Source organism: Vipera ursinii (genome assembly GCF_947247035.1).
Source record: "Vipera ursinii genome assembly, chromosome: 6".
In the NCBI taxonomy this organism is placed as follows: domain Eukaryota; kingdom Metazoa; phylum Chordata; class Lepidosauria; order Squamata; family Viperidae; genus Vipera; species Vipera ursinii.
This window is the reverse complement of record NC_139515.1, coordinates 4,558,221-4,569,823: the sequence shown is the minus strand read 5'-3', so window position 1 is coordinate 4,569,823 and position 11,603 is coordinate 4,558,221. Positions and strand designations below refer to the sequence as shown.

At 43.9% G+C, this 11,603-nt stretch overlaps 1 protein-coding gene across 2 annotated transcripts in view; it reads left to right on the top strand.

Annotated features, from left to right (window-relative positions):
* The first annotated feature begins 990 nt into the window (after window positions 1–990).
* Window positions 991–11,603, top strand: part of SLC26A4 (solute carrier family 26 member 4) — a 32,690-nt gene continuing 22,077 nt past the window's right edge. For both annotated transcript variants that reach the window (XM_083366265.1, XM_083366264.1), the window contains exons 1-6: window positions 991–1,442; window positions 1,578–1,717; window positions 4,656–4,766; window positions 7,291–7,478; window positions 8,557–8,721; window positions 10,256–10,408. In XM_083366265.1, the coding sequence (XP_083222391.1) occupies window positions 1,288–1,442; window positions 1,578–1,717; window positions 4,656–4,766; window positions 7,291–7,478; window positions 8,557–8,721; window positions 10,256–10,408 (912 nt within the window). In that variant the 5' untranslated portion in view covers window positions 991–1,287. The remainder of the gene's footprint in view (window positions 1,443–1,577; window positions 1,718–4,655; window positions 4,767–7,290; window positions 7,479–8,556; window positions 8,722–10,255; window positions 10,409–11,603) is intronic.

The following is an 11,603-nucleotide window of genomic DNA, read 5'->3' as shown; positions in this document are numbered from 1 at the left end:
TGCCTCTCGGCAGTCCTCTCCCCACAAGCTCCCTCGGCCCCCTCACCCTCCATCCTGCCCCACCTCTTAAGGGGTGAGGACTTTCCAAGGAAGGAAGGAAGGAAGGAAGGAAGGAAGGAAGGAAGGAAGGAAGGAAGGAAGGAAGGAAGGAAGGAAGGAAGGAAGGAATTTGAGAAAATTTGAGAAAGAAAGAAAGGAGAGCAAGCGAGCGAGAGAAAGAAAGAAAGAAAGAAAGAAAGAAAGAAAGAAAGAAAGAAAGAAAGAAAGAAAGAAAGAAAGAAAGATTTGAGAAAATTTGAGAAAGAAAGGAAAGAAAGAAAGAAAGAAATGTGAGAAAAATTGAGAAAGAAAGGAGAGCAAGCAAGCAAGCGAGAGAGAAAAAGAAAGAGAAATTTGAGAAAATTTGAGAAAGAAAGAAAGAAAAGAGAAAGAAAGAAAGAAAGAAAGAGAAAGAAAGAAAGAAAGAAAAAGAGAAAATTGAGAAAATTTGAGAAAGGAGAGCAAGCGAGAGAGAGAGAAAGAGAAAGAAAGAAAGAAAGAAAGAAAGAAAGAAAGAAAGAAAGAAAGAAAGAAAGAAAGAGAAAGAAAGAAAGAGAAAATTGAGAAAATTTGAGAAAGAAAGAAAAGAAAAGAAAGAGAAATTTGAGAAAATTTGAGAAAGAAAAGAGAGCAAGAGAGAGAGAGAGAAAGAAAGAAAGAAAGAGAGAGAGAGAAAGAAAGAAAGAGAAAGATTTGAGAAAATTTGAGAAAGAAGAAAGATAAAAGAAAGAAAGTTGAGAAAATTTGAGAAAGAAAGGAGAGCAAGAGATAGAGAAAGAAAGAAAGAAAGAGAAAGAAAGAAAGAAAGAAAAAGAAAGAAAGAGAAAATTGAGAAAAATTGAGAAAGAAAGGAGAGCAAGAGAGAGGGAGGGTGGGAGGGAGGGAGGAAGGAAGGAAGGAAGGAAGGAAGGAAGGAAGGAAGGAAGGAAGGAAGGAAGGAAGGAAGGAAGGAAGGAAGGAAGGAGGGGGCCTGGTTGGGAACTCCGGCTTCTGCCGCTGCTCTGTCGGGACCTTGCTGGGCTGGCGAAGAGGCTCAGGCCGGGCGGAGGGGGGGGAAAGCCGGCCCAGATGGGTGGTGGGCAGGAGCGGGCCGAGGCCGGCCCAGGGCTGCAGAAGGCCAGGCGTAGGCTTGGCTTGGCAGGCATGCTGCCCTTTGACGGCCGGCCGGCTGGCTGTCTCTGCGCCCGAGTCTGCTTGGGGAAGGCCGGTGGTCTCCCTCCTTGTCTTTGCCCCAGGTGAGGGGCAGCCATGGCAGCCAGCGGCGCGGCCGACGGAGGCCTGCCGGACCCGAGTCGCTACGTGGTGAGCCGACCCATTTACAACGAGCCCGGCTTCCAGGAGGAGAACGAGAAGAAGCTGGTGGTGCCCAAGACGCTCCGCGAGCGAGTCCAGAAGTCCTGCAGGTAAGCGGCTGACCTGCGTAGGTTTGGGGGCACGGTTGACCCTGAGAGCGGTGTGCCCTCAAGCGGGCGTCTCACTCAGTCCTATTGGCAAGTGACCGTTGTTGTTGTTGTTGCTGTTGTTGTTGTCTCTGGCAGCTGTTCGAGAAAAAAAGCCTTGCAGGTCACCAAGCGCCTCTTCCCTGTCCTGGACTGGCTGCCCAAGTACAGGATTAAGGAATGGCTCCTCAGCGACATCATTTCGGGCGTCAGTACGGGCCTGGTGGCTACCTTGCAAGGTAAGAGAGGGACGCACCTGTATCCTCAGGAGATGCTGAGGTCGGGCCTGGAAATCTCAACTATACCGAGGCTATTCGAGGTCTCTCCCTCTCCCTCTTTCTCCCCCTCCCTCCCTCCCTCCCTCCCCCCTTCTCTCATTCTCATCCTCTCCCTCTCTCCCACTTTCTCCCCCTCTCTCCCTCCCCCTCCCTCTCCCTCTCCTCCCTTTCTCCCCCTCTTTCCCCCTTCTCTCATTCTCTCCCTCTCTCTCTCTCCCTCTTTCTCCCCCTATCTCCCTCCCCCTCCCTCCCTCTTCTCTCATTCTCTCTCATTCTCTCCCTCTCCCTCTCTCTCTCCCTCCCCCTCCCCCTCTCCTTCTCCCTTTCTCCCCCTCCCTCCCTCTTCTCTCATTCTGTTTCTCATTCTCTCCCTCTCCCTCTCCTTCTCTCCCTCCCTCTCCCCAATCCCCCTCCCCCTCCCTCTTCCTCTCCCTCTCTCCCCCCTCCATCCCTCTCCCTCTCCTTCTCCCTTTTCCCCCTCCCTCCCTCTTTCTCATTCTTTCTCATTCTCTCTCTCTCCCTCCCTCTCCCTCTTCCTCTCCTTCTCCCTCTCCCTATTTCTCCCCCTCCCTCCCCTTCTCTCATTCTCTCCCTCTCCCTCTCTCTCCCTCTCTCTCTCTCCCTCCCCCTCCCTCCCCCTCTCCTCCCTTTCTCCCCCTCCCTCCCTCCCTCTTCTCTCATTCTTTCTCATTCTCTCCCTCTCTCCCTCTCTCTCTCCCTCCCTCTCCCTCCCCTTCTCCCTTTCTCCCCTCCCTCCCTCTTCTCTTTCTCTTTCTCATTCTCTCCCTCTCCCTCCCTCTCCCTCTCCCTGTCTCTCTTCCTTTCCCTCTCTCCCTCTTTCTCCCCCTCTCTCCCTCCCCCTCCCTCTTCCTCTCCTTCTCCCTCTCCCTCTTTCTCCCCCTCCCTCCCCCTTCTCTCATTCTCCCCCTCTCCATCTCTCTCCCTCTCTCTCTTCCTCTCTCCTTCTCTTTCTCTCCCTCTCTCCCTCCCCCTCCCTCTCCCTCCCTCTCTCTTTCTACCCCTCTCTCTCTTCGCCCCCTCATTCTCTCTTTTTCATTCTCTCTCTCTCTCTCCCTCCCTCCCTCCCTCCCTCTCTCTCTCTCTCTCTCCACATTTGGATCAAGGAGAGATCCAACCTCGAATTAAGCAGAAATTTCCAGACAGCGGGTACAAATATCCAGTGGAACAACTTGCCTGTTTTCTTCAGGCTTGGAGAAAAAAATACACGCTTGTAGAACGGCTTGCCTCCAGACATTGCGGGTGCTCCACCGCTGGAGGTTTTCAAGAAGAGATTGGACAGCCATTTATCTGATATGGTTTGGGGGTCTCCTGTTCAAGCAGGGGTTGGACTGGAAGACCTCCAAGGTCCCTTCCGACTCTTATTCTGTATTGTGTCCTGCATTTAACGTGGATTGTTTTTTTTTTCACCACTGTAGCTCAAAACCAGTTGAATCATTTTGCAATTAAGCTGACTTGGAGGTTTTTCTAGCTTTAAATGTCGCTCCAGTTTACTTAGAAGCCTTTTCCTCTCTAAAGTTTGTAGGCTTTCAGCTCGTTTTTTATTGATTTAAATTTGATTCCACCTAAATACTGCACAATCCAAATCAACCCCCAGTTTACTTTTTAGTAAGCATTACCTGCTCAAGGTTTTTACGTGTAGCATGCGGTCTAGATGTAGAAGGGGTGAACCTCAGATGTGAAATACAAATTCAGGTAATCCTCATTTGGGACTAACTTGATTATCACGAAGCACCGAGGTTGTTAATTAAATTGTCCCATGACTGTGTCCAGTTTTACAGCCTTGCTTCCCCTGTCCGTTAAGCAAATTGGGCTTCCACCATTTCATTTTGATGGTTAGAAGCCCAGAAATGACCTTCTTGTGACCTCTGTGACGCTGCAAGGGTCAAAAACGCATGCCAGTGGCCAAGCACCCAAATGACGATCAGATGACTGCAGAGACCCCACAAATAACCAGGTTACTTGTACAACTATAGTATAGGTGGCACCTTGCTCAATAGTAGCAACTGTGAGAGGGATCTTGGAGTCCTAGTGGACAGTCACTTAAATATGAGCCAGCCGTGTGCTGCAGCTGCTGAAAAAGCCAACACAGTCCTAGGTTGCATTAACAGAGGGACAGAATCGAGATTATGTGAAGTGTTAATACCACTTTTTAAAGCCTTGGTAAGGCCACACTTGGAATATGGCATCCAGTTTTGGTCACCACAAAGGAAAAAAGATGTTGAGACTCTAGAAAGAGTGCAGAGAAGAGCAACAAAGATGATCAGGGGGCTGGAGGCTAACACATACAAGGAACGGTGGCTGGAATTGGGTAAGTCTAGTTTAATGAAGAGAAGGACGATGGGGGACATGATAGCAGCCTTCCAATATCTCAGGGGCTGCCCCAAAGAAGAGGGAGTCAAGCTATTCTCCAAAGCACCTGAAGGCAGGACAAGAAGCAATGGATGGAATCTAATCAAGGAGAGAAGCAACCTAGAACTAAGGAGAAACATCCTAACAGTTAGGACAATTAACCAGCGGAACAACCTGCCTCCAGAAGGCTGTGAATGCTCCAACACTGGAAGTTTTTAAGAAGAGACTGGACAGCCCTTTGTCTGAAATGGTATAGGGTTTCCTGCCTGAGCAGGGGGTTGGACTAGAGGACCTCCAAGGTCCCTTCCAACTTGATGATGATGATGATGATGATGATGATTACTTTTTTCAGTGTTGTGGTAACTTTGAACAATTGCTTGACGAACAGACGTAAGACAAGGACTACCTGTACAGATTGTATTTGTCTATTAAAGAACAGCGTGTTTACATTAATGTATTATAATTGACTTTAAAATGCTTCAGAATATGATTTAACTTTTTTAAAAAAATAATAATTCTGTACTGTCAGGTTTGGCGTACGCTTTATTGGCTGCAGTTCCCATTGGATACGGCCTCTATTCTGCATTCTTCCCCATCCTGACTTACTTCCTCCTAGGAACATCAAGACACATCTCTGTTGGTAACTGGATATTTTTTTAAAATTTTAATCAGAGATATGTTTCTTTGAGAATGCTCCATTTTGTTTCATGGCGTGGATGTTTGGGTGTATTCCGTTTGCTGCAATAGACTTTTATATGATGCTGTGTTTGGGCTGTGTTTAAATTCTCCATTCTGCTCCACGCTTTTCCACGTTTAATTTCTGGAAATGATATCCACATACGATATGTTGCATCGGTGTACTGTTGGCAGAACTTAGCTATTATTAGCAGATGTTACTTAGATCAAGTATGTTTTGTGGTTTAAATCCCACAAACAGCACAAAAATAACCAGGAATCTCTTCTCTCAGACTAACAGCTTTAATACTTGTTTCCGTCCCCACCTGAGCAAAAAGGCACTATGAAACTTGAGTTAACAAATAAATTCTATTATTGTGATGATTTAAGTTAATGTACACCTGGGAACATAATAGCGATATTCCTCGACTTATGACTGTAACGGAGCCAGCCTATTATGGTAGCACGGACTATCGACTTTAAATTAGAATAAGAAGCTGAAAAGCAAGATCCCTGTATCTGTCTTGTGGAACAGTGCGTCCCGGGAGATCCACATGGCCCTGACTTTGTCGGCTTTTGTAAAAACTGGCTCTTCTAACAGAGAGGGTCTAGGGATCAGGGTCTAGGGATCAGTTTCCTGATGGCTGTGGATTGGGTTTATTCAGCTATCCTTCCTTAATGCGCACCGTTATTCTTCTGCCGATGTTGTTATTTTTACTTCTTAATTTATTACCTGATATTTTAATTCTATGCTATTAGCTGTCTAGAATCGTTTCATGGCTGAGATAATATGCAACTTGCAGAGAGAGAGAGAGAGAGAGAGAGAGAGACAGACAGACAGACAGACAGACAGACAGACAGACAGATAAGCAGGCAGGCAGGCAGATAGATAGATATGATATAGATAGATGGATATAAATTGGTAGGTAGGTAGGTAGGTAGATAGGTAGATGATAGATAGATAGATAGATAGATAGATAGATAGATAGATAGATAGATAGATAGATAGATATGGATAGATATGGATAGATAGATAGATAGATAGATAGATAGATAGATAGATAGATAGATAGAGATAGATAGAGATAGATAGATAGATAGATAGATAGATAGATAGATAGATAGATAGATAGATAAGCAGGCAGGCAGGCAGGCAGATAGATATGATATAGATATCTACCTACCAATATAAATAGATAGATAGATAGATAGATAGATAGATAGATAGATAGATAGATAGATAGATAAGCAGGCAGGCAGGCAGGCAGGCAGGCAGATATGATATAGATAGATGGATATAAATTGGTAGGTAGGTAGGTAGGTAGGTAGATAGATAGATAGATAGATAGATAGATAGATAGATAGATAGATAGATAGATGTGGATGGATGGATGGATGGATGGATAGAGAGAGAGAGAGAGAATGGATAGATAGATAGATAGATAGATAGATAGATAGATAGATAGATAGATAGATAGATAGATAGATAGGATGGATAGATAGATAGATAGATTGATAAATATAGATAGATAGATAGATAGATAGATAGATAGATAGATAGATAGATAGATATAGATAGATGGATAACCTGTAGGTAGGTAGGTAGGTAGATGAGAGAGAGAGAGAGAGAGAGAGAGAGAGAGAGAGAGAGAGAGAGAGAGAGAGAGAGAGATGCTAATGTCTTGCTGAATATTCTTACTGGGTTTCTGCCTGGTTTCATTCTTATTAATGGTGATATCAGGCTAGAGAAACAGGTAAGGGTGTCATGTCACTGGACTGGCCGAAACACCTTTTTTCACCTCCTTTCCTTGGGACCCCCAGCAGTCAGCCTCCAAATACATAGGAAGGGCTGAACATTAAGGACCCCACCAGATATAGTGAGCTGTCATGTGGGAAACAGTCCCTGATAAAGCTGGCATTCGTTTCTTCTGTGTGGATTGGTTATAACTATAGACGACGCCCCTACAGTTTACCTGTAGGTAAAACCAAGCCACCGTTGGTGTGTGCATTTAATTAATTTATTAATTTCTACAGCCACCCAGCCCGACCAACCCACCCAGCTCTAGGAGGTGGCTGACTGTTCTAAAATTCTAAAGCGATAAAGCAGTAACCACATTCAGAAAACAATTTAAACGTTGAATGCTCGGTTTAAGCTTATGGATTCCTTAGATTTATAGCCCACCTTGTGTAGAGCAGCTCAAGGCACCACGCAGAGGGCTCCCTCCTCCTCCGTGGGCCCTACCACGCCCTCCCTGTGAGGGAGGTTGGGCTGAGAGAGAACAATTGGCTGAAAAGTCACTTGGGGAACCGTCTTCCTGCTCGTTTCCAGGACCTTAGCCCACGGGTCTCCAACCTTGGCCACTTTAAGACGGGTGGACTTCAACTCCCAGAACCCGTCTTAAAGTGGCCAAGGTTGGAGACCCCTGCCTTGGCCATAACACTGGCTCCCAAAGACACATTTTAAAAATAGATATTCTTCCTTTCAACAGGACCTTTTCCTGTGGTTAGTTTAATGGTGGGCTCTGTAGTACTGAGCATGGCACCGGATCGAAATTTCCCCCTGGCTAACAGTAACATGACGGGGTTGAACGGAACAACTGGGGTAGACATCGCCTCCAGAGACGCTCAGCGGGTCCTCATTTCCAGCACCGTGACCTTCCTGGTTGGCATAATCCAGGTAAATGCTCTTTCCCCCCTCCCCTTTTTAATTTTGGCATCATTGATCTACCGTTTTGCATAACCGATATCTTGTTCTACACTGCGCCGGTAAGACCACCCTTGGAATGATGTGTCCGCGCTAGAAAAACAGATGTTAAGACCTTAGAAAGAATACAGAGAAGAGCAACAAAAATGCTTAGGGGGCTCTTTTACATCTTAGGAGGGAAAAGGCTTAAATACGTAAGGGTAATTGACTCAAAGAACATCTTAAGAGGTAACGGTGTTTTTTGAGCATTTGTGGGGAAAACAAAAAAATAAATAAGAACTTTAAAAACAGGATCGGTGACAAGGTGATTAAGGTGATTAATTAGAAATGAAGATTCATATTGATGTGGCTGTTACTTGTAGAAATACTAGGAAAATGTCTATATTCAATTGTTATCTACTAAATGACTAAGAAATGTATTAATTTAGGGTTGACAAAAGTGAAGATTATTGAAGAAGAGAAAATACACACACACACACACACACACACACACACACACACACACACAGGGGGGGGAGAGAGAGAGAGAGAGAGCCTTGGTGGAGCAGTGGGCTAATGCCTCCTTAATTAACACCAGCTGCCTGCCATTAGTGCAGGTTCGAGTCCCACCAGGCTCAAGGTTGACTCAGCCTTCCATCCTTCCAAGGTAGGTAAAATGAGGACCCAGATTGTTGGGGGCAATAAGCTGACTTTGTAATAATGCCGCTTGGGCCCCCCCAAAAGCCCTAATAATAAGCAGGCATATACATAGAATGAAGGCTACTGCTAAGCTTGTAAGCCGCCCTGAGTCTTCGGAGAAGGGCGGGATATAAATGGAATAAAAATAAAAATAAAATTAAAATGATTAGGGGGCTGGAGGCTAAATGGTATGATGAACAATTGAGGAAACGTTATGTCTAGTCCAGGGGTCTTCAAACTTGGCAACCCTAAGATTTGTGGACTTCAACTCCCAGAATTCCCTAGCCAGGTCTTCAAACTTTAAGACTTGTTTGCTATGCTCATTATTTTTTTTTAACTGTTTCGGAAATTATGGTGTGTTTTTTCCCCCCAGCTAGTGTTTGGAGTACTTCAGATTGGTTTTATTGTAAGGTATCTTGCTGATCCATTGGTTGGTGGTTTTACAACAGCAGCTGCTTTTCAAGTATTTGTTTCACAGCTAAAAATTGTGCTGAACGTTTCAACGGAAAACTACAACGGAGTCCTTTCCATAATCTACGTAAGTGTTTCTTACTAAACTGAACTTCCATGACTTAACTGTTGGTCCCTTGTATTCCCCAGGTTTTGGTCCACAGTGTGTTGATCTACAGTAGAAGGGATAAATGTCTACGGAGAGTGTGCGACATCCAGATCATAGTGGCCTTGAAGGTGCTTTTTCAAAAGGCAATTGGACTATTTGGAGGAGGAGGAGGAGGAGGAGGAGGAGGAGGAGGAGGAGGAGACGAAGAAGAAGAAGAAGAAGAAGAAGAAGAAGAAGAAGAAGAAGAAGAAGAAGAAGAAGAAGAAGAAGAAGAAGAAGAAGAAGTGGTAGTAGTAGTAGTAGTAGTAGTAGTAGTAGTAGTAGTAGTAGTTATTTCTCTTCTCATCCAAGGATGAAGCTTCTTGGATGAGAAGAAAAATGTCTTCCTCTTTCTCCTCAAGGAAAAACAGTCCACTTGCCTTTTGGAAAAGCAATTTTCAGACAACAGAATGGATAGTTGTTGAGTGGCAGATGTCTACACTTAACAATTTGCTGGGGTAGAACGTTACATTAGATCAGGGGTCTCCAAACTTGGCCCTTTTATGACTCGTGGACTTCAACTCCCAGAATTGCTCAGCCAGCATGGCTGGCTGAGGAATTCTGGGATTTGAAGTCCACGAGTCATAAAAGGGCCAAGTTTGAAACCCCTGCCTTAGGGTTTCCAATAAAAATTAGCCAGCATTCTCTGCCCACTGAGTATCCAGGGTCTTAATCAGAATAAAGCTGGAAGGGGTCTTGGAGGTCTTCTAGTCCAGCCCCTTGCTCAAGAAGGAGTCGCTACATCGTTCCAGACAAGCGGCTGCCCAGTCTCTTCTTAAAAACCTCCAGTGATGGAGCACCCACAACATCTGGTGGCAAGCTTTTCCACTGGTTAATTGTCCTCACTGTCAGGAAATTTCTCCTTAATTCAGATTGCTTCTCTTCTCGATTGGTCTTCATTAAGATGAACTTTAGTTCTCCTTCCCATTAAGGTTTTCTGTAAGTATCTTATTTACAGAGGCCATTTATTTATTTTTTTGCCATTGTGGAATTCAGAATACGTTTGCTGTCCTAACTTAATGATTATTAAGAGCAATTCTACATTGCTTTTCATTTTAGATAAAATAGCCCAAATGGCCGTAACGTTGTTCGAGAATAGAAGAAAAGAAAATATTTTTTTAAACAAAAAATAAATAAAAACATGTTAAAAAAGAAAAGGAGATGAAACAAATGAGATAAATTAATCTGATCAAGAGAACTGGGGCGGGTAGATTGTAATATATTCCGATTTTCTGTTAAAAGGAGGAATACCAGCTGTGCAGTTTCTCCTGAAAAACTCTAATGAAGTACAGCCCTTTTATTTTATTTTTTGCAGGCAACCCAGTCAATTATTAATCCATGTGCATTACTAAGATGTTCTTACAGTACTATTTCTGTAACTCAAGTTTGCTAATTTTGGGCCCTAGCTACTTGAACCTCCAGAACATACAATTCTCATCCGAAGGAGGATCTTATTTTTGCGTTCTGTCTTTAGACGCTTATAGAAATATTTCAAAATATCAGAACCACCAATATCGCTGACCTGGTGGCGGGGCTGCTGACCATCGTGGTTTGCATGGCTGTCAAAGAGATTAACGACCGCTTCAGACACAAGATCCCGATTCCCATTCCGATAGAAGTGATTGTGGTAAGACGACAACTTTTGAGAAGCTCAGAAAAGTTCCAGGAGAACCCAGATCAGGCTTCTCTCTTTTTACACCTTTTTGAATTCTGTACAATCTTGTCGCGATTGCGGTTCTGCCGCTCCATACAGGTAGCCCTCGACTTACGACCACAGTTGAGACGCAAGATTTATGTTGCTCAGCGAGATGGCTTTTAAGTGAGTTTGGTCCCGTTTTACGACCTTTCTTCCCACAGGTGCTAAGTGAATCACAACAACAGGTTGTTAAGTGAATCTGGCTTCCCCCATTGACTTTGCTTGTCAGAAGCTTGCAAAAGGGGATCACATGACACACACACACACACACACGGGACACTGTGACCGTCATAAGTGTGAACCAGCGGCCAAGTGTCCAAATTCTGATCATGTGAGCCTGGGGATGCTACGAAAGTTGTAACTGTGAAAAACACAAGTCTCTTTTTTCAGTGCCACTGTTTGAATGGTCAATAAATGAACTGTTGTAAATTGAGGACTACCTGTATTATGGTGATTTTCTTATGGTTTTATCTTAATTTAATGTGTTATCTCCTATATTGTATTGTCCGCATATACATATGTGTATATGTATGTATGTATGTGTGTGTATATATTTATGTGTGTATATATGAATTATATATGTATATATGTATGTGTGTGTATACACACACATACATATTATATATGTATACATACACACATATATATACATGTACATACATCATAGATATAATAGAATCTCTGGGTGAGATTCAAGGTGCTGGTAATGACCTATAATGCTCTAAATGGCTTGGGTCCGGATTATCTAAGGCAGGGGTAGGCAACCTCGGCTCTTTTATGACTCATGGAATTCTGGGAGTTGAAGTCCATGAGTCATAAAAGAGCCGAGGTTGCCTACCCCTGATCTATGGGAACACCTGCTGCCGGCATCAACTTCCCATCGTCCTGTGTGCTCCCACAGGGAGGGCCTTCTCAGGGTGCCGGCGGTTGCCCTGTAAACCGCCCTGAGTCCTTCGGGAATAGGGCGGTATAAAAATTTAATTAAATAAATAAATAATTAAATATATATATATATATACACACACACACACATACATACATAGACATATATAATATATGTATATATGTACACACACACACACACACACACACACTGATGCTTTATTTAAACTACATTTGTATTTCA